The 21981-nt window shown below is 43.8% G+C and overlaps 1 protein-coding gene across 3 annotated transcripts in view; it reads right to left on the bottom strand.

The window, feature by feature from the left end:
* Positions 1–21981, bottom strand: part of zfhx4 (zinc finger homeobox 4) — an 81461-nt gene that overhangs the window by 39826 nt on the left and 19654 nt on the right. For all 3 annotated transcript variants that reach the window (XM_086190805.1, XM_086190806.1, XM_086190804.1), the window contains exons 2-5: positions 14585–17111; positions 13946–14158; positions 13493–13787; positions 11499–12040 (exon numbers count right to left, since the gene is read on the bottom strand). In XM_086190805.1, the coding sequence (XP_086046931.1) occupies positions 11499–12040; positions 13493–13787; positions 13946–14158; positions 14585–17065 (3531 nt within the window). In that variant the 5' untranslated portion in view covers positions 17066–17111. The remainder of the gene's footprint in view (positions 1–11498; positions 12041–13492; positions 13788–13945; positions 14159–14584; positions 17112–21981) is intronic.

Below are 21981 nucleotides of genomic sequence, written 5' to 3' on the forward strand. Positions count from 1 at the left end.
GCTGCCAGATAAGTTTAGGCCTAATATTAATTCTCTCTCCATCAGCACATTCCACAGGGTTTGTTTAAGACCTAAACTAGAGGGCTGTCTGTCGCTCTCTGGCACTCTGCAGGCCTGAAAAGCAGGCGGTCTGGTGATCACAGGCCAGTATATCCATGATTTATGAACTTTTAAAGGAGCACTTTGACTCCTGCCAGGCGTGGGCTGTGTAATGCATATTCGAACACACAAACACACTGATCCTGCTTCTGGGTTTGCGCCTGTGTGTGTCTGCTTGAAATGTTTATGCAATGTGCGTGTGTGTGTATATACATTTTATATATATATATATATATATATATATATATATATGTGTGTGTGTGTGTGTGTGTGTGTGTGTGTATACACGTGCATATTTTGTGTTAGATGAGTTTGTGTGTGTGTGTGTGTGTGTCTACAGAATAAAAGAAAAAAAAGGCTCATCTTTGTGAGTGCGGCACCTCCGCGGAGTGCCTGGTGGTTAATTGTTAGGGATTAGTGTTTGGCAAACAACCAAATAAGCCAACACTCCCAGTGGGCCAATCAAAATCATCTAACGGCAGTCCCTGGGTGGACTACAACATGGCACAGACCTCTCTGGATAGAGGAGGAGGCGCATACGCACACCCGTACACACAGAATGCAAATTACGACACTCGGGACTTCCTGTTTACCTGTCAAAAACATAACATTGTCAGCCTTGTCCATGACACACACATGCACTGGGACTTGTATGAGGAGAAGGGAGGAGAGTCAATTTGACAGGTGAGGGAAGCTCCCTTGTGTGTGCTTCTGCTGCGTATGTTTGTGTGTGTATGTGTGTGTATGTGTGGGTGAGGATGACAGAGGACTGCATTCATTATGCAGAATGAGATGTTTACAAAACACCTTCCTCTCCCCCACACACACACACACACACACACACACACACACACACACACACACACACACACACACACACACACACACACCTCACCTCCGCTCGCTCTCTGGGTTTGTGGGGAGGGTTAGCAGCCCCACCGTCTCATATTCATTTGTTCTATCTGTGGTGGCAAAGCTGTCTCATTAACTGAATTCTTAATAAGGCAAGGCAAAATACATCTTCTCAAAACTTCTTTTATCTCCCGGCGCATGTACACGCACTTGGAAGAATGTGTGTGTGTGTGTGTGTGTGTGTGTGTGTGTGTGTGTGTGTGTGTGTGTGTGTGTGTGTGAGTGTCTGTGCAGGTGTTATTTTAGTTCTTCTCACCTTACTGTATATGTGATTGTGTATTTTGTGTGTTTATGCATTGCAAGTGCACATTTTTTTCCTGATTCATAAGTGTGTTTTGGTGTCTGTCTATAATTTCAATTGTGCACTCTTTTTTGTCTTCGCCTGTGATTGTGTGCGTACTCTAGTAACATGACAAAAATATTTCAAAAGCAGCAGGGTTGCTATTTCCTCCAACACACCAAATGACAAATTAGGGTATTCAGTACAAACACGACTCTTTCCTGTCATTAAGTGTAGAAGCAGGAAGCTAATGAACACATACTGGAAATAAGAACCCTCTGCCACTGCAGCTAACAACCACCGCGTGTGTTTGTGTGTGCGTGTGCGTGTGTCAGAGCGTGTGTGTACATGTTTTATAAGTAAAGATTCAGTACATTCAGTTTTTCTATGTCCGCTGAGAGAATGCAAATGTGCACCCTTCACATTGTGAAAATGAAAACCTCTTTATCTGCTTTCATCATTGCTTTTTTAGGGGAAAGCAGGGAGCTTGTTGTCGGTATACCTTCCTTTTGGATTGTCACCAGCTTCCGGTGCTATCCACTGGGCCCCCGGGGGCCATCAGAGACAAAAACAACCCCACTTGGCCCAGCAAACAACAAAAGCGTGTTTTGTTCCTTGAAAGTATTTTAAACACATACCAGCACTGCCTGGAAGGCTGCCAAGTGTAGAATTCCATCCGTGCTACCATCTCCCTAACACATGTTACTGCTAACCACCGCTCAGCCCCCAAGACATAGATGTAATGCAAGATCAGTGCCAATGTATCTGCTTGCAGACTGCGCTGCTGAAAAAGTGGAGCTGGGGGGCTCAGGTACGTGCCACCTTGTTTCCACAGATGAAGAGAGCAGCACATATAATGCATGGAGAGACACATTCAGAGCTGTAGGAACAAATAAGCAAATAGAAGCCGCATACAAAAACTGCAATGTAAATCCTGCTTATCTCGCTCCTTCCTTCAAGGCCATTGCGTTTGATCTAAAGATGCTGGAGACACAAAACAATCCTGAAAAGAAAAAAAAAATCCCCAAAACTCATCCGACCTTCTTGTCTTACTTGCTGGTCTTCTTTCCTTTCCTTCTTTTTTTTTTTTTTTAGACCTTCCAGGGCTTTTACTTTCATAAATGCTAAGAAAAATATTTCCTTGAGCTAAATTGCTTCTCCTGTTTCTCTCAGTTCTGCCTGATGGCAGTCTCATGTGATCACAGCTCTGTGGCCTGTCCATGAGGTGCAGGGCCTGTGGGCGAGCTTAGCTTAGGTCACCTAATAATAATAAGCATCCATTGCACGATGGCCGCCAAGCCAAATAAATGAATTATCACAATGAGTCTTTTATATTTCTTCCGCTCTTCTGTACTCTCCTTCTATCTCTCTCTCTCTCTCCCTCTCTCTCTATTTGTCTCCTTTTCGTCCTTTCAAGATTTCTAGACAAAAACATTGGAAGTGATAGAGAGGAGGCTAATGTATCTATAATGTCCGGCTGACGTACACATTCACTCACACACAAACCTGGAGTGACGCAAGTACATCTGACATATGGGTCAAAGGTCAATCTGAAGTTCACAGCTTCCTGACCTCTGGCCCCCTCTCTTGGAAAAAAAAAAAATCACTTTTGCCTCTCTATCTCTTGTTCTTCTTCTCTCCCCCTCCCCTGTGTGATGAATCTCTTTTTGTCTTAGTCAATAAAGCCTAGTCACATATTATTTTATCATGCCAGCAGTTGGAAAAAACCGAATCTATCTAACAGAGCTCATCGGTGCGTGCGTGTGTGTGTGTATATATATATGTGTGTGTGTGTGTGTGTGTGTGCGTGCTAGGTGTCTTGAAAGCCAGCTCACCCCCCCCCCCAATGAAAATGGATCAGTATTTACATTAGCATTAGATTTAGACAGCATGGCTCAGCCACTTATTCCCTATTAGCCATCCTGACCTTAGCCCATTAGGGTCTAAAAGCCCCCGCTTGTCTCTACCGCTGCCAGGTGAGACTGACCAGACCTCCCCATTTCCCTAAACCATCTCACTGCTGAGATTATATTTTTCCATCAACTCACAATGGGACAGAGATCATAAAATGTTGAGATCAAGATCATCAAAATGCTTGTGGGATTTTTTTTTCTCCCTCAGTGCTGTGCAAGGGGAGGAATATTGCTAAAATGATAACATGCTTTTGGGTAGGGTTCATCATTTTCCATTTTTCCCAACATGCATGGATGCTTTTGGGAAATCAAGGCAAGGCTTAATTGACAGGATCTATGAAAGAAAAACAAAAATAAAGGGGTTGAAAAATCTGGGGCTTCAGCTAATTGGCTGGTACCATCAAAGAGGTTTGTACTACACTGATGTTGTTATATTTAACTAAAACTGAAAGGGAAGAGAAGAGAAAATAATTTTGGTGCCGGGAGGAGCAGTGATTTTTGCCAAGTTTGTTTTTCAATGTTCTGTTCATAATGGAGGACTTACTTAAAAAATCTCTTAGACAAAAGGAATGACAGAAACATACAGTGAGAGAAACTAACGGATAGATTGAGAGGCAGGGAGAGTGAGAACCTATGACAGAAAGAACAAAAGAACCAGAGATGGAAAGAGAGAGAAAGAGAGAGAGAATGATAGGGAAGAATCTAGACAAGCGTAGTCGGGTTCAAATCACTAATTACACATTCCTGAGCCTGTGAAGGGGAGTATTGTTTTCCAGTTAGCCCCTACCCTGTCACATGGTTTCACTTAGCACAAAACAAAAGGTACAGGGAACAAAACACAAGCCTAATACCAGGCCCTGCTAATGACAGAGAAATGGGAGAAATTATCCCTGGGGTGGATCCTCGTGAGAAAATGGCTGGTGATTGTTGGACAAAGGGAGTTCATTTTGAAACTGTCACAAAATGGCAGACTGTCTGCCTCTTTTTTTTCTTTTCTTTCTCTCTCTCTCTCTTTTTTTTTTTTTTTTTTTTTTACAGAGCTGCAGTTGTCAAATGAGTGTAGCAACGCGGTACATCACTGCACATCTCAAGAAATACAAGTTCCTTCTTTTGATTCTTGACACGTAAAACTCGTCAACACTGTGCAGGCTTGTGTTAGCGCGGTACAATACGAGTGGCTCTTCAGCTGCGTCGTTTTGCATCTTGTCGCAGGAAAACAAATGCATTGCAGTTGACCTGGAAGATGGCACACTTGAGCCCGCCCTTCTTTCCTTCAGTGAGGGCGACAGCTGTTAGTCAGCACCACTTTTTTCTACATCTCAATAAAAAAACTGTCTCCCACAGCACACACTTTTCTGCAACAGTTTCTGGCTAAGCACACGTTCAACAACCTCCGATGTTCTGTCTACCCCCATAAACCCATAATGATGAACTCCACCGTGTTCTCCCGACATAGGGGACCCAACCATTTTCTGCATGAGCCAAAAGGGGGGTGGAGGGTGGGGTGGGGGGGTGGAGTAAGCTGATAGCAGTGGCAGCACTGGGCAGAGTCGCCTGGCTGGTAGTATTTGCCCAGGCCCCAGCCATCTAAAGGAAGGATATTGTTTTCCCTTGAAAAACCCTCAGCCGCAGTCCGCATACCAGCGTCCACTCAACATACCAATGGGCTCTTTGAAGATTACTCAAATGTTTGCCTTTGTTCCCCCACCAACCCCCATCCGCCCATTCCCTGAGTCCTAACCTATACTCTTGCCAGGAGGAGGAAAAAGAGGTGGAAGGACAGAAGGAGCTAAATTAGACATGTAGCATCAGAACAGCGGGGATGCTATATCACCCGTAGCATCTGTAGGGGATGGGCGACGAGTGAAAGGAAAAAAAAAATTGACCACCGGCATCGCAAACATAAACACGTGTGACGTATTAACAACGAGGATGTTATACACTCCCATCTGTCCGCTGTTGGCCTTAAATCTATCCGCTCCTCTTTCCTCCGTTCAGCAATTAGACGTGGGCATGATAATTCCGATGGGTTAATTTAACTAAATGTGCTGAAAACTCAGGACCTCCTATACCCCCACCCACCCAACCCACATTAATCCTAAACAAGTAAGTGGGCTTTCTATCAGGTCTATTTCAAAGCATTAGGGATTACCTCACAGAAACTAAGCTGCTTGAACTCGCAGGAGGTCAGCAGTATTGTGCTGCTGCAAGGAAAGAAGGCCGGTGGCAGAGACGGATAGGCAGAAGGACAGGTCAGTTCCTCTTTCTCCAGCTCTCCGGCGACATCCCTCAATCCCTCTCTTTTCACTCCCGTCTCTCGCTTTCACCGTATAATCGAATATCTCCCACTACTTATCTATTCACTGAGCACCTAATGGTTAAAATCAATTACAGCTGGAATGCTGAAATGCCGAATACTGGGCCACATGCTGATAATGACAGAGAGTGTGTGATAGAGAGAGAGAGAGAAAGGGAGAGAGGGGGGGAGACTTGGGAATGTTCCAAGGGAGGCACAATTACCTCCAATCGATTGATTATTGATTTGGTAGGGCGTTGAGGAGTATTTCAGCTCAACTTTGTTCATATCAATATCCTGATAGCTTCATGAGGAGGGCAGTGTGCTATCTAAATGCCAAAGCTGCGAGAGCACCTACTTAAAACACGCTCATTAATTGACTTTGAGATGACAACTTCCATTCAAATTAAACACACGTTTTTTTCTTTTATGTCAGATGATTTTATAGCCAGACACAAAAATATTGATCTGATTGGTCTTTAACAGCCCTAGAAGAGATCATAGTCTAGATCATGAATCCTCTTTGAATGCTGTGGTTTTGTCTTTTCTTTTTTATCTTTTTCCATACACGCGATGATCAAGTCCCAAGAGAAAGGAAGTGCTAGGGAGGGGTTGAGGAGGGGGGGGGGGGGGGGGGGCTGAAGGGGAAAGACAAAAAAAAAACAACAAAAAAGAGAGACAAACTCCTGCTAGCCTCTTTGTTCCCACATCCCAGAGATGTTCCCTTCTTTCTGTGGTCTGAAAGACAATGACCCCCCCTTCCCTCCCTTCTTCTATTGCACACACTTCATGCCCCCCCCCCCCCCCCCCGCTATCATTCCCATACCTGTCAGGCCCTGCAACTTCACAGTCCCGTGCACTTGGACAAATGGTTCGGCCCCCAGCCCAAAGAGGGTTGGGGAGCATCACATCTGGCTATTAATATGACAAAACCAGGCCTGCATTTTTCCCTGTCTCTCTCTCTCTCTCTCTCTCTCACACACACACACACACACACACACACACACACACACACACACACACACACACACACACACACACACACAAACAAAAACTCACCTTACCAAAGGAGGAAAGCATCAGACAAGGCCTATAAATCACAGCAGGGTCAGGAAGTAGCTAGCTTTCTGGCGTGGTTAATTAAACGGAGCATGTGAGTGTCAATCATGAGTTGAAGTTAATGCTAAGGTGTTGGAGTGGGCAAAACTCTTATTATCTACCATGAGGAAGTCTGTACATTCAAACACACACGTACACGCACACACACACACGTACACACACACACACACACACACACACACACACCTGCATTTATGCTTTAATCAGCCACCACCCTCCCCCGCTTTCCCCAGACTACTGAAAGATTTCCATTGTAATCTCTCTATGCAGGTGAAAAAGGAGATGATTTGAATACTCTGCTAACCGGCGTCACTTAGCGTGAGAGAGCAAAAGAGCAACTTTAGGTGGGAAAAAATTAAGAGACAAACAGATGAGCGTAATGCATTCATCTGCTTGGGTTTGACACTGTGAACTCTCAGAGGCAGGCAGCATCGTTTGTCAGAACCATGACAGAAAATGAAAATCTATATCTTGCAGTCAAGTAGCATCAAGTGTGAAGTGTCTGTGAACATTCCTTTTTGGAGGGAATAACAACGATTTAAGTGTGTGTGTGTGTGTGTGTGTGTGTGTGTGTGTGTGTGTGTGTGTGTGTATGTGTGTGTGTGGGTGGGTGGGTGTGGGCGCGTGCGCGTGCGAGGCAAGGACGCAGTGATCAAGAGGCTGTGTCTGGAACAAGCGAGCACGGGCTCAAGTGGAAAATGGTAACTTGATAATAGAGACTACGATAGAATGCGAGTGTGTATAACTTCACTGGAGAAATCTATGAATGTATGTTATGCCATACCTCTGTATCCACATATGTATTTGTGTGTGTGTGTGTGTGTGTGTGTGTGTGTGTCATAAATGGTGCCATGCATCTGAAATAGATCCAGTCTCTTTTCTATTCTGGGGGCCAGCACAATGGCTTTTTATGCAAATCTATGGGAGTCAATCTCCTGTCCATTTCCCCATCACACAAGTCCAAATGACAGTCCAATAATTCGGGCTGCATATATATAGGGCCATTTGATTTTCAAATGAGAGTGGGCAGGGTTGACCCTTACTAATAGCGAAGGCACAGCGGTAGACTTAATATCACAGATGCATAAACCATCTCCATCTGAGAGAGAGAGAGGGAGAGATGGAGGAGAACAAATGCGAGCTAGTAAGCGACAGTTGAAATATAGTAAAAGAAAAAAAAATGTTGTCGGCTTTATGGAAAAAAAAAGCCAAAATAATAAATACAACACACAGGAGATGATGAAAATGAGAAATGAGGAGACCCTGCTCTTAATGCAGCCACAAATCCAGCTTTTTCCTTCATTCCATCCCTCATTTAATTCCCTGCACCCCTTGTTTCCCTGCCATGGTGTTGCCAGGAGAATCATGGGTAATGAGATAGCCTATCTGCGCTCTCCAGAGGAAAGGTAAAGAGAGAGAGTGAGAGAAAGAGGGTGAGACAGTGTTGGATATAAACAGAAAAGGCATAAAGAGTCACACTCTCTCTCTCTGTAGGTCCCACTAACTAACAGCTCCATCTCTCCTCTCTCTCTCCCTCCATTTTCGATCATAAAAAGTTGAGCATTTTCATGATGCTGAGATTTCAAGAGTTCAAAGAAGAGCACGAGGGGAAGGAAGGAGGGGGAGAAAAAAATAATGAAAAGAAAAACAGAGAAATGGAAATGCGTAGTGCATCTCGGACATCCAATTCTGCTTGAATAATGATGGAAAGCTGGACAGACAGATGGGGGGGGGGGCGAAGACAGTTTAAGATTTATTCAGACAGCCATCTGACAAACAGGTGCCACGGCCTATGAGCCAGTGTGTGTGTGTGTGTGTGTGTGTGTGTGTGTGTGGTCCGAGCCTTGACCATGCCACATTGACCATGAACATTCTCAACTCCTAATGACCCAGGGGCACAGACCTGATCTCAACCTCAAAGCTCTGTGGACACACACACACACACACACACACACACACACACACACACACACACACACACACACACACACTCACACACACACATACACACACACACACAAACACACACACAACACACACACACACGCTCACTACAAACTGAACCCCCTACTTAGCCCTGCAACACTTGTGAATGGCACTGACAGATTTACTCCTGTCTCCATGTGTATTAAGGCCAGTGTTTGTTATTAAAAATCATAACGAAACCATATATCATCATGTCTGACTCAAAGCCAAACATGGGTCTTGCCAGCTATGGACATGCTATGCTATGACACCGTTTAATGCAGAACTAACCTCATGTATCGCTAACAGTAAAAAAAGAAAGCAAAAGAAAGAAGCGATATTAAAACATCAGCCATTTACAATGTTTCTAGAAGCGAAATGATTTGCAGTTAACAGCTGTGATAACACTGAAGCGAAGTCATCAAAATAAATTAGAAATCGCAAGAAATTATACTGAAAGCTTTGATTTGATGAAACATCTTGCGCAGAAGCTTGAAAAACAATCTAATTTAATACAAAGTGAGACTTCCTGTTTTACCATATAAGGTCTATGACTTCCTGTGCCACTTGCAGTACCCTGGACACCAGCTCACTTGAAGTCCATGTGCTGTGAATGTAATTTGCCTCTTGGTGTTTCAAAGTCTGGGGAAAAAAAACACTTTCAAATTCTCAATTCCCCTCAGAAGTACTCCATCTCTGCTACAAAGCAGCCATAAAATCTCTTGAATATGCTTTTTGTTTGCATCTTCAAATGGTTTCCCATGCCATAAAGATATTCTGTGTTTCCAAAAAACCAGATGGTAAAGTCGTCAACACTCGGATCTTTTATGCGCCCGGCCAACAAGCTACCTCCATCCCCATGTGCTTTTCACCTCTGCCAATACATGAAAGAAGAGGTGTTTTTCTGGTCAAATAAAGAAATGATTTTTTTCCTCCGCTCTTTCTCTGCCACTCTATGCTCTCTACTCTCTCTCCCCCTGCCAGAGGCATTAAAAGGAGTCATCTGCGGAACACATTTGTTGAGGCCTGTGGGGTAGGTGGGTGGGTAGATGAGATACAGGGGTGTATGGGTGCACAGAGGGGGCACTGGGATGACCCTCACTTGCCTCGGCTAAACTGTTTTTGTGTAACTACAAGAATATTCTCTTGCAGAACCTATATTTCCTCTGTTTAAGTTCTTGATTTTGCTGATCTAAAACTGCGCTAGATTTCTCTGCATCACTAAATCTCATGGTAACCTAGGTAACCCATTTGTCTCGACACACACACACACACACACACACACACAAACCAATGCTAAAGTCTTCCTGTGACAGAGTGGAGATCCTGATTAGCTCCACTAATGAAGGGTTATAGGTTAGGCCAATGTGCAGGCCGACCTTCTGTTGAGAATTTACAAATGTACAATATTTGAATTCAATTAGTGAGTGGACCCTAAGGAGAGACATCTCCAACTCATCCCATGCCAAGTTCAGCCTTTAGTCAGCCAATCCTGCGTCAATACGTACATCCTTTTTAGGTCAACTGTTTAAGAATGCCGACGGACTAATCCACTCAAGCCTTAGAACAGTAAGTATGAATCAGTCACAGATTTTCACATAAATGCCTGAGAGGTTACTGTGTATTCATCATACTTGGAAAAAATAAAAGTTTCCTTTGATGACTGGAAGGTTGCAGATTCACATCTTAATTAAAATACTTTATATGTAAGTATATATTTTCTTCACATGAATTTCCTGTACAAATTTTCATATTTAAAAACATTCATTTAAAAAAAAAAAAGAACTGAAATTTCACTCCAGGATTGAGAAAATAAGCATTTAATACTTGTTTAATACATTTAAACTTTGTAAATCAGACTTAAAATCATCGTTGAGTACTGTAAATGACTGAGTAACATTTGAAGATTTTACACACACACACACACACACACACACACACACACACACACACACACACACACACGCAGGTGCCAAATGTTTTGTACAGTTGTAAAGGAATCCTCATTAATGTAATGCACTTGATCCTGTATTGTAGGTCAAGGCCCTGCAAATGTAACAGCATGCCATTAGTCTGGAGACGTCTGACAAACTTAATCACCTTAAATCTACGGAGGGCAAGAAAGGTGCCAAACACCGGCCTTGTGGGAATTTTGGAACCTTAGATAACTTGCAGGTTTAATTAGATGAGTAGTTGACTACATGACATTGCTTAATTATTCAATTTAAAAAATAAACCCAAAACATTGTCAATATCAAATAAAAAAATCAGAATAACCCTCAGAATAAACCCTTTTTCATGCTCTTAATTAGTGTATTTTTTTTTTGTATCACAAAGGTATAATGGTGTGCTCCAGCTCCCACCTGATTTTTAGATTTTAAGCAAAATCTGATTGTTCTCACACTGTTAGTGACTAAAGTAGCTGTTAAAATAGCTGAAAACAAATTCTTCAGAATTATTTATAGCTGAGAAGATGAGCTGGAAAAAACAGCTGAAGCTAATCGAAACTTTCAAACATGCCGAGAGAACGAGACCAATGTTAACAGAGACAGTGGTGCCAGCTGGTCACAAGCAGGAAATGTACCCATGTCGGATGGAAATCATCCTGCATACACACAGTGACCTTTTCAGTCTCATTCATTCCATTCTCATGGGAACTTTATATCCGTGTGATCGTTGCAGTTAAGAAAATGGGGAAACACTTTAATCTTTATATATAGATAAAAAACTTGCTCTGAATCTGAAATGCTCCCCTTGTGTGAATGCTATGACAACTACATTTTCATAAACTGCAAACATTTTTTCATGTATAAATATAAATGGACAAGCAGTAGTCTTTTTATGTTTAGACTTTTTTGTTTTTAGCTAGGAGATGACGCGACAGGAGAGTTGCAAAAGAAAAAAGCATTTTTACCTTGTAGAGGCGGATGGCAGCCTCATGCCTCTGGTTGGTGGTATGTAGCCTCAGTTTATCCACGCTGTTGCTGTAGTAGTCACAGGCGTTGCACTTGAGGTGCACAGGGTTGCCAATTGCCACACACTTTAATCTCCACTGGTTGGCCTTGCCTCCTTCCTTGATGTGGGCCACCAGCTGGTGCTTCTGCATGTGCTTGTCTGTCTTGCAGTGCAGCTGAAAGTTGGCTTTGAGCTGCGTGTTGTAGCTGCAGAGCTTGCACTGGTAGACGTCGCCGACCACACAGCGCCACTCCTCCTCGGGCAGAGAGCGCTCTGCGTTGACGTGGGCATTGAGAGCCTCCAGGCTGTCTGTGGAGTAGCAGTTGCACACAGCGCACTGGTAGAGGCGCAGCAAGGGGTCACTAATAGGTGGAGACAAGGACGAGAGGGCAGGCTCTGATGAGGACATGCCCCCCATTCCACCTGAGGACAGCAGCGAAAGGTCGTCTGCCATCAGTTGACCACTGGCGAGACGCAACTCCGCTGACAGGTCGCTGTTCACTATGGAGAAAATGAATGAAAACACAGAGAATCGAAGATGGTGTTTAAAATGTAGAATTACATAGCATAAAAGGGATAACACGACATAGATTGTGCAGCATGTACAGAAAAGTATATAAAAAAACAAAGGTACGACTGAAAGCTGTGGTTGAAAATGAAGGGCTAGCATGTGTGGGAGGGATAAAGGACAGAGAGAAAGAGAAAAGGCTTTTTTTATTAAATGAAATTAAGTGTGGAGGGAGAAGTGAGTCCTCTATGCAGGCCTCTTTCACACAAAAGGATTTGATAAAATAAAGCCTCACAGAGGACTAGGGCTCCTTACAAAGTCTTGTCTATAAAAAACCCTAATAGGATTGAATCAGGATCAATTACAATCATCCTTTTCAACTTGCTAACTCGCTCATCAGGTAGCTTTAATTACTCCTCTCAGCAGTGGTGGAACAACGGTTTTAGAGCTCCAGGCTTTTCTCACATCTACACACAGATTTGAAAAGAATGCATTACACACATTTTCTCTTTTCGTCTGCCCACCCAACTTAGAACAAAAAACAGATCTGCCATTCATACAAATGTAATTAACTATTTCGTTTGATCCCTTCATTGTCTCTCTATGCTTGTTATCAAAGCAATCGTGTCTTGTCTTTCGCATAAAATCCCCCCCCCCCCCCCCGTGTGTGGAGGATTTACACATCTCATGAAACGCTTTAAAATTTAAAAAAATTTTAAAGAAAAAATTCCAACAATTAGCAGCTGACTACACTTGTGTTTGTGCATGCACCTTTTTAAAAGTAATGTGAAGGATTTGAATCTCACATTATCTTGTTGACACCATCTCAGCCTACGTACAGATGCGCTCGCAATAGGGAGCTGTGTGTTATCGGTGTAATTCACTGAGAGTACATCTGCTGTAGAGAAGGGAGTGTGTGTGTAACACTGCAGGGTCACAGTTAAATCTCTCCCACTCCTATGGGAATCCACTTCCTGATATGTGTGTGTGGGTGTGTGTGCGTGCATGTGTGAGTGTGTGTGTCCTCTCCAGGGTGTGGGGAAGGTGGGGTGGTGTACATGGTGGCAGGGATTAAGCTGATGTAAGAAAATTACAAATGCAAGATTAAGAATAATTCTCATGTGGCGTCTCATAATCATTTTTTAATCAGTAAGAGGGGTCAAAGAAGAGAGACAATGACAGAGGGACAATATGAGAGAGGAGATAAGAGGGAAAGTGAATGAGAAGCAGTTGAGTAAAAGGGGGAGGGAGGGGATGAGGAAAACTGATGGAAGCAGAGAAGGAGATGGTGAGAGGGCAGGGAGAGAAATGGAGTGCAACAAGAGAATGGAATTCAACAAAAACAATTCGCTTTTGACATCAGATATACAAGATAAAACAGGAGAAGATGAGCAGAAGGAAATGGAATAACAATAATGTATAATTTGAAATTCAGTGTCACTCACCGAGACCAGATCCAAGAGCACTTGCAGTTGCAGCATCAAGCTGGAATGGGTTGATCATCATCTGGGTATCCTGGCCACTGCTGCCACCTGGGTTCTCCAGCTTTACACCTGCCAGGCCGATATTCTGGGCCAGGTAGTACTGGTAGAGCTCTGCCTCAGCTGGAGCCAATCCTAGATGGAGGCTGTGCTGGATGTGCTTCATGTTCTGCTGCAACAGCATCATGTTGTGCATGTGTTTCTCGCTGGTCATATGGATTCGCAAATTTCGAGCCACGTTGGTCTCATAGTCACACACCTGTTAAGAGATAGAGTAGAAGAAATATACCATTGTATACTTCTAATTGAATCATAACTACGTATTCTCACATATTTTAATTGCAGGAACCAACAAAGGAAGAAAATGGCTTTTTGTGCAGACCGCCAAAGTGCCACAATCATTCTTTGTTTTATTACCTCACAGCGCCAAGTGGGTTTTTGCTTGGGTTTGGATGGCGAGGGTGCACCACAGCCTCCACCAAGGCTGGCAGTGGGTACCGGGTTGGCATGGTTGTGGTTATATTGTGCCTCAGTTCCACCATTCTGGAGTGTTTGTACATTATTCAGATGCTTGTCCGACTGCATATGGATGCTAAGGTTGCCTTTGGTGGTAGTTGAATAGTTGCATACCTAAAAGTCAAGATTTAATATGGTGATGCGTCAAATGCACGATATATGCATTTATGATTAAAAAAAAAATCTGCTGCAGTTAGTCTTTACAGATCATGGCTATGGAGGCTGTAACAAATGTTGAAGAATTTAAAAAGGAAAGCATCTGCTGACAGAGTATTTTCAATAGTTCTCGTCACACCAACATTACTTTACAAAGTAACAATTAATATTGGCACTATCAGTATCATTACAACAATGATAGACTTTCTCCATTCACGAAACACAGTGAGAGGTTTACAGCAGCAACTTGATGGGGTTATTAACTGTCTTTAAAAAAAGCCTGTAAAAGGGTTGAAAATGAACTCTATCTCAATTAGTGAGTTTCAGATGGCTATAAGACAGAGAAAACAGAAATCCATAGAGAGGGATATTAGATGGACAGACCTCACAGCGGAAAGGCTTGTATCCACAGGTATAGCTTTCTCCTCTGGCTAAACGAGGGTGAGGCTGTCCTGTGCGGCAGTAAACACACGATCCTCCAGACTCCGGATGTTTCTCCTTCATGTGAGCATCCAGTGTCTGCTGGTACTTGTAGTGCCAGTTACACTTGGGACACTTAAGCGTCTTGCAGGAGTTACGTGAATGCATCATCGTCATATGTCCTCCCAGAGATCGTGAGGATCCCAAGACAGTGTCACACTTGGGGCACTCCACCCCACTACCTGGGGACCCTTCACCTGGACCAGGGGTACCAGGTGTCCCTGGAGTTCCAGGTGTACTGGGATTTCCCATGTGTTGATGAAGAGGTCCGGGACTCTCATCATCCCTACGCAACATCATCATGTCAAGAGGGTGGGAGGATGGTGATGACCCATCCCGCCCTGCCAGGGCATCACTGGTTGAGTCACTGCTGCTCTCCCGCTCTCTGGCAACTGCCAGGGCAGCAGACAGACGGTTCTTCTCCATCTCCAGCTTCTCAGGCAAGCAAGAGGAGGTGGATGCAGGGCCTTTGCTGTCACTATTAAACATTAGCACACTGTTGGAAAGGGGGGAAATACTTTGGTTTAAGAGAGGGAAATCTTTGCTACTGGTGCTGTCGGCCCGCTGGCCTGTCATCGCTATGGTCATGGCCTGCTCCTCCTCCTCATCTGCCTCCATTTCTCCACCACCATTGGAGTAAACATCCTCATCCTGCTCTGGACTTTCTCCTCCCACTGTACCGGGCTCCCGCTTTATGGGCGGGTACTGGCTCAGGTCCGGCCCATTGGGTTGCAAAGTGCATGTGTCCCTAATGTGGCCCTTACAGTCATTATCAGAGTTCCGGCCTTCCAGGTTGCCACCAGTGGCAGCAGCAGCAGAACTCCCACTGGAGGTTCTGTGGGCACCAGCCCCTCCCCCAAGGTTTGGGTTGGTCTCAGCCTTTGGCATGTTTTGGGTTCTGGGGGTTTGGTCATTGGAGGAGCTGCTGGCACTGCCCTTCAGGAAAGCAAAACCTGCCTGAAGAGAATCTGCATTCTCCCCACTACTGTGGAAAGCATTCCACAAGCCGCGGAGCCCCGTGTCTGGCCCTAGGAAGTTGGCAGGTGTGGGAAAGTGTGGTAGCACAGAGTTAGGGGTTTTTTTTGGTTCCAGAAAGCTTATAAGAGGTTCTTTGTCCTTGCCGATGCCCTGTATGATGGCAGAGACATGCTTGTTGCTCAAAAGCTTCTGCTCCTGCTCATTCAGGGTCATACGGTGGTCATGGACAGCATGTGTCACAAAGGAACGGCTGTAGCCAAATGACAGCTTGCACAGGAAACACATCAGCACAGGCTTCCGCCGCCCATCGGCCACGCAGCCTTCAAACTTGGACAAGTCCACATTGTTGGGGACATCTTTGGACACACAGGAGTTTTTGGCTGCACCATCCCCCGTCAGATAGTCTTTGTCATTCTTGTGACGGAGGTCATAGACACGAAAACTGTGCAACACAGGACCAGCGCCAGCCAGCCCTCCAGCTGAGGTATTTGGGAAGGAGGGGTGGTCGGCCAAGGATTTATTCCCCAGGGAAGAGGCGATGTGGAAGGAGTTGATGATCTGGGGATAGAAGGACATGGGTGCAGCGGGCTGCTCCAACCGTTCCCCCCCTGGGCTCAGGCCGCTTTGGCCACTGCTAGCCTGGGCATTGGGGAAGGTCTGGGAGGACAGCAGGCCCCTGAAATGGAGAGCTCCAGAGAGCCCTCCCTGGTTGCCACGCTGCTCTTTGGTGTCCTCCAGAATGAAGGCAGAGCCATCTGGCTGGTAGATGATCTCACCGCACAGGTTCTCCACATCGCTCTCCTCTTCCATCTCCATCTCACTGTTAATTTCACCCACTTCTGCAATACCCCCCTCACGCTCCCCCTCATCTTCACTCTCCTCCCCTACCATCCCTTCAATCTCCTCATCCTCCTCGTGACCTCCAGTGGTAGGCAGACGGGCATTGGGGCAGTGGTGCTCCATGTATTTTTGTAAACTGGAGAAGGAGTTAGAACATTCGTTGCAGGGGATCTCCTTTGCCGGCGCCACGGGAGATGTGGCAGGGGCAGAACAGTCCGAACCCAAAGCTGCTCCTCCTCCTACTCCTGGTAAAGTCCCAGTAACACTCCCTTTGTTACCAGTTGTAAAGCTTTCTCTCCGACTCTGTTCAGTCACAGAGTCAATGGTTGCACTGACAGTGGTGGTGGTAGCTGTGGACCTTAGCGGGCTGAGAGTGGGCTTTCCAAGGCCATTTTCTGCCTCACCAATGGCTACAGGTGACGATTGGTTGTTATTGGCATTGTTGCTGTTGGTGAGACTGGTCTCCATGGCCGCAACGGAGTTGTCCTCAGCAGCAGCGTCCAGCCTCTGTCCACCATGTTCCTGCTGCCGTGACGACACCATAGGGGGAGAGTCACAAGTTGCCATGACGACCACTACATGGGGATCTCATCTCATCCAGCCTAACAGGGACCTGAGTTGGTGAAATAAATAAATAAAGAACAACAGAGATTTAGTTAAGGTCATGGAAAAGCAAATATTATCAGCAGAATTTGAGGTTGGTAATATTGCTCAATTTTCTGATCAGCTATTTCACCACAGTCCAGAGGGAAAATATTTGTGATTTTTCTGCCGCAAGTCCCCAAAACAATAATGTTTATAGGGATCATGTGATTTTCCCAAAGAAAGGCCTTCTGTAATTCAAAAGGAAAAAGTAAACACCTCCTCATGCAATTCTAAACCACTCTCTTCATTCAGACTGCCGATCACTCGCCACAGCTACAGAAAAATATCCATCCTTAAATAATAGTTTTGTCTTCCATTGACACCAGGGACAAAAGCATGGAAACAAGTGAAAGAATGTGAAAATGAAGGGAGCAGGTTCCTTGAGAGACAACAGTTGGGAAGTTGATACAAATGTACATTAAGGATTGCGATACAAAAATCAAGATTTCAAGCTAGCAGTACATAGCTTTGCATTCTCAAAAGTACAATTAAACAAATTGCAAATCAATCAAGTTTATCAAACAACTTAGAGCATAGTGTTTGCCTTCAAGAGGAAAAGTGGATTGGATTTAGAAGAGTCTTCAGTCACTGGCTAAATCAGCCTTGGCATGTTCGTACCAGACTGGAGTTGTTAATTAGGCAGCACCTATTAACCTATTAATGCCCTCAAAGCATGATTTAGACTCTGTGTGGACAAGAAACGTTGGGTGTATACAGCCTGTTGGCAATTTCTAGTGGCTAGGGATTAAATAAGGAAGTTGAGGAATATTTTCATTCATAGCATTTCTGTATTTTCATTCAGAGGAAATAAGGAGAAGAAGAAGGTTGAAAAGACACAGGGAGCGGGAGAGAATAAGCTTCCATATGGAATGAACACTGGTTTGGAATACCAGTGAGATGTTATCAATGCTGAGCCGCTGCCCGTCTCTAAACCCTCAGCTATTTCATTTTCTTGGCTTTTCTTGACAAAGCGAAAAGAATGCAATGACAAACACACTTGCTCACATGCAAACAATGTCGGAAAAGCCTCATAAGCTGACCAGCACAGACTGCACCCTGCAATCATTTCAATTTGTAATCACCAGAATGAATTCTTCTCACCTAAAGAGGACAAGAAGAAACAACTGAGATAAAGTCATGAAAAAAATTCTTGAGAGCTGGTGCTTCACCACTGCTGAGAAGAAACTGCCTTTTTTGCTCAGCTAGATGCAACAAATGAGAAATGGCTGTGCACGCCAGTGTCTTTTCACTTGCTACATTGCCAGCGCCTTTCAGGTGCTTGCGTGTAAATGAGCTGGCATTAAAAGAAAGCTTTAAAGAGCCATGTTAACCTTTAACCCCATCCACCTGCTGCTTAATTCTCCCTCTCTTTCTCTCTACACTCCGTCTCCCTCACAACAAAGCTACAAAGCAATTAGAGGATTAATCCGCAACAATCCAGGGCTAAACAAAGCCAGTGGGAGGGACAGTAAAAGCGTGAGGAATGAAATCAAATGTGTGTGAGCATGTTTGTGGGTGCGTGTGTGCACGCGCTATAATCAGGTCTAATCTGACATATCCAAGAGATGATTCCATGGGGACTAGTGATAGATTAAAAGAGAGAAATTATGTTTTCATTCTCTGTGTCTCACTCAGGTTCTGTCTCTCTATTTGTGAGATTAAAGGAGAAAAAAATATCAAAAGGAGAAGAAAATGAATTTTTAGCGCTTTCCTGTTCAGCAGGGACGCAGTAAAATGCAGGAAGTCAATGTGTGACGAGAACATGTACGGTCAGAAAGAGGCATCAACCAGTAGGGCAGAAGGTGCATATCATCTATTATCATCAATGATAAACCGCAGCTGGATTCATAACCCCTTCCGGAAGTATGCTGCGTTCCAACACAGAATGAATCAGTCTTAAAAAATAATGATATTTTATGATGTTTCAACTCTCCTATGAAAGTCTGGTGAGGCTTCAACACAATAAACACTGAGTAAGGAACAGTGACATTTGTAATCATGGTTACATTAATAACAGGTTAGCGAATGATCATGGTTTTTAATAGACAGTCTTAACTCGCAGTTTCAAATATGGATCTTGCGGTTGGAAACAGAATGGAATGAGAAAGTGTTCTCTTGAGGGCCGGGGTTTTGTTGACCCACGCACCACCATGACCTCCTCCCTCCACACACTTCCTTAGTTCTGGTCATAATGGCTGCTGGAGGGCATGTGTCACTTTGAACTTTAATACTGACCCAGTAAAAGTTAGAATAGAGTCACACCACTACACATCTAGGCTATAGACGACAACTGATAACCACCATTTGATGGCCTGATAATCGCCGTGCTGCATGAAATGCTTGGGATTTGAAGAGAAAATGAATTATAAGCAAAAATACAGCAAAAAAAAAGTTCCATATATGTCTCGTTCCCATGCAGATCTACACACAAAAAACAACATATTAGAAGTAATAGTGGAAACAGGCTTGTGCCACAAGCGTGCATGAACACACACACACACACACACACACACACACACACACACACACACACACAGATTTAGCTTCTTTAACAGTGGATTTGTGTCAAACAAATGCATTCTTTTTTTTTTTTTAAAAAGACAGGTTTGGCCTGAGATAAAGATACTGTATACTTCCTGCTGGACTGGATGAAAAGAAAGACACATTTGGCTGGAGGGAATTTTAAACTCTCAGCCACTTAAGTTATGACTCAATCAGCTTTTTCTCATAAATACTTGATCACATAACCATACACAAAAAAACAGACTGGCAGTGTTCCTGTCAAAAATATCCAAATTTACCACCAGTTTTGCTCTTACCCAGGCTTGTGTAAAATGTGATTGAGGGTAAAGCTGTTCAGAAGCAGTGGGTTTGAGTGCTAATGCGAGACATACGACAGGATTTACTACTTGTCAGGGGTGTCATTTGGCTGCTTATTTGATTGGGGAGCAACCACGTTGAATTGTGGCTCGGACATAAAACACTGAGGCTAATGCACACAGCATCTCTTAACACTTTAAGTATGGAATTATTTCTTATGGATAAACCGAAAGCGCTTGGCACTGACACGCCACCCTTGATGCTAACAAGTTAGCTGATGTTTACAATTTCTTTGCGCTTTATGGCGTAGTTTCTTGCCATATTGAAGCTTTTCCATCGGCCGAACTTGACCCAGTTTGAGGTTAAATGTAAATATTAGGAATTGTTTGGGTTCTTTTCCAGAATACTCATTCCCTTCTGAAAAAAAAAAAAGGATTATGAGAAAAGAAAACATAAAAAAATGATAGTTGATGCTGTGATGGAAATTTTCCATTTGAGCTAGGGTTGTATTAACTTATATTTAACCTGTGAGTGCAATACATATCCCTCCATCTAAATATTTTGCTGCACTATGTGGGGACACTGACGGTCAAGTGTACACATTCATTCGTCCCCCTCTGTAACTCATGTCATCTGCTTTTAGAAGGGTGATATCAGATCTTTAGTGACATGCTTGAGCCTTAGCGCTGAACTTAGCTCATCTACTCCGATGAAAAAGCAGAGTAGCCTGGTGTAAAGCAGCTGAAGACATTCTGATCCTTTCAGCGTGTGTTGATGTCACTAACCTGGACACGAACGTCATGAGCTCTGTTACTGAGTAAACACTTGTAGCTTTGATTTGTCAAAGAAACTGAGATCTTTAGACACACTACATGTAATGTTGTAATCAGTTCCCACAAAATGAATTCCTGATATCTCAAGCATATAGTTGAGAGGGGTGGGAATAACCAGTGGTCCTCTAATTGAATATTATCCTGATACTTGTGTGAATGTTGCATTATCTTGTGTTTTTTGTTTTACCTTCGTTCAACTGCAGGTTCTATCTCTTAAACTAAACATAGTCAGCACACATCATCCCATTGCATTTCTATTTGCAGTAGCAAGTAGCAAGATACTGATGGTTGTCACACATTTGGGCCGCGTATCTTTCATCGCAATTTAATTATGTAACAAAATATCGGTTTATCGTCACACAAAATGTTCCGACACTGTTACTGTCTTGATTTTTACCCCTAACTTTCCAAGTTCTCTGGCTTGTTTCTCTCTGTTTTGCTCCCTTCCCAAGTGGTCGCACCTTTCACAGCAGCAGTGCCCAGTTCTGCTTCTTTTAAAGGCATATCATGTTACTGCTAACTGGCGCAACACAGACGGATAGATAGACAGACACATAAGAAATCGAGAGAAACTGACAAAAAGGCCAGGTTTCACCACGCTGCACAAACAGTTCCCCTCCTTTGAAAAGAAGAACAAAGGAGATTTCTTAAGCCGCACCTACCTCTGTATTTTAATTAAGCGTATCCCTTTGCTGTTACATGCATGCACATGGACACAGGCTCTCTCACACACACAAACACACACTCTTAGGTAATTAAAGTGGCAGATCAGATCCACTGAGAGGGCAAATAATAGCCCAGGAATGCCTGCTTTGGACACTGCTTTTTCTGATGGGAGAGAAGGGCTAAGAGACTCCTCGGCCGATTGTTTTTCTCACCCCCTCCTCTCCTTAAACCCTTTCCCTCCATCTGCTTCTCAGTAGCTGCCTGAGAGACAGACTCATCAGAATAGGGTACTCCTCCACTTCTATTTTTTAAATTTAGTGCAACTTTCCTCTTCTCTCATTAATGGGGCTGTTCTTAAAACTACATGAAGTGGATGTGAAACTCTTCTACAACTTCAAGCACTACACAAAAGCTATCAATTGGCTGCATTTGTGTGCGTCTGTGTAAAAACTATCAACTTTTGTTCTCTAATGCACTGGCAATAAATTAAGTGTGTGACAATTGACAACATGTCAACCC

The sequence above is a fragment of the Aulostomus chinensis genome, chromosome 21 (assembly GCF_037954235.1).
Source record: "Aulostomus chinensis isolate RoL2024-O1b breed Wild chromosome 21, RoL_Achi_v1.0, whole genome shotgun sequence".
Lineage (NCBI taxonomy): Eukaryota > Metazoa > Chordata > Actinopteri > Syngnathiformes > Aulostomidae > Aulostomus > Aulostomus chinensis.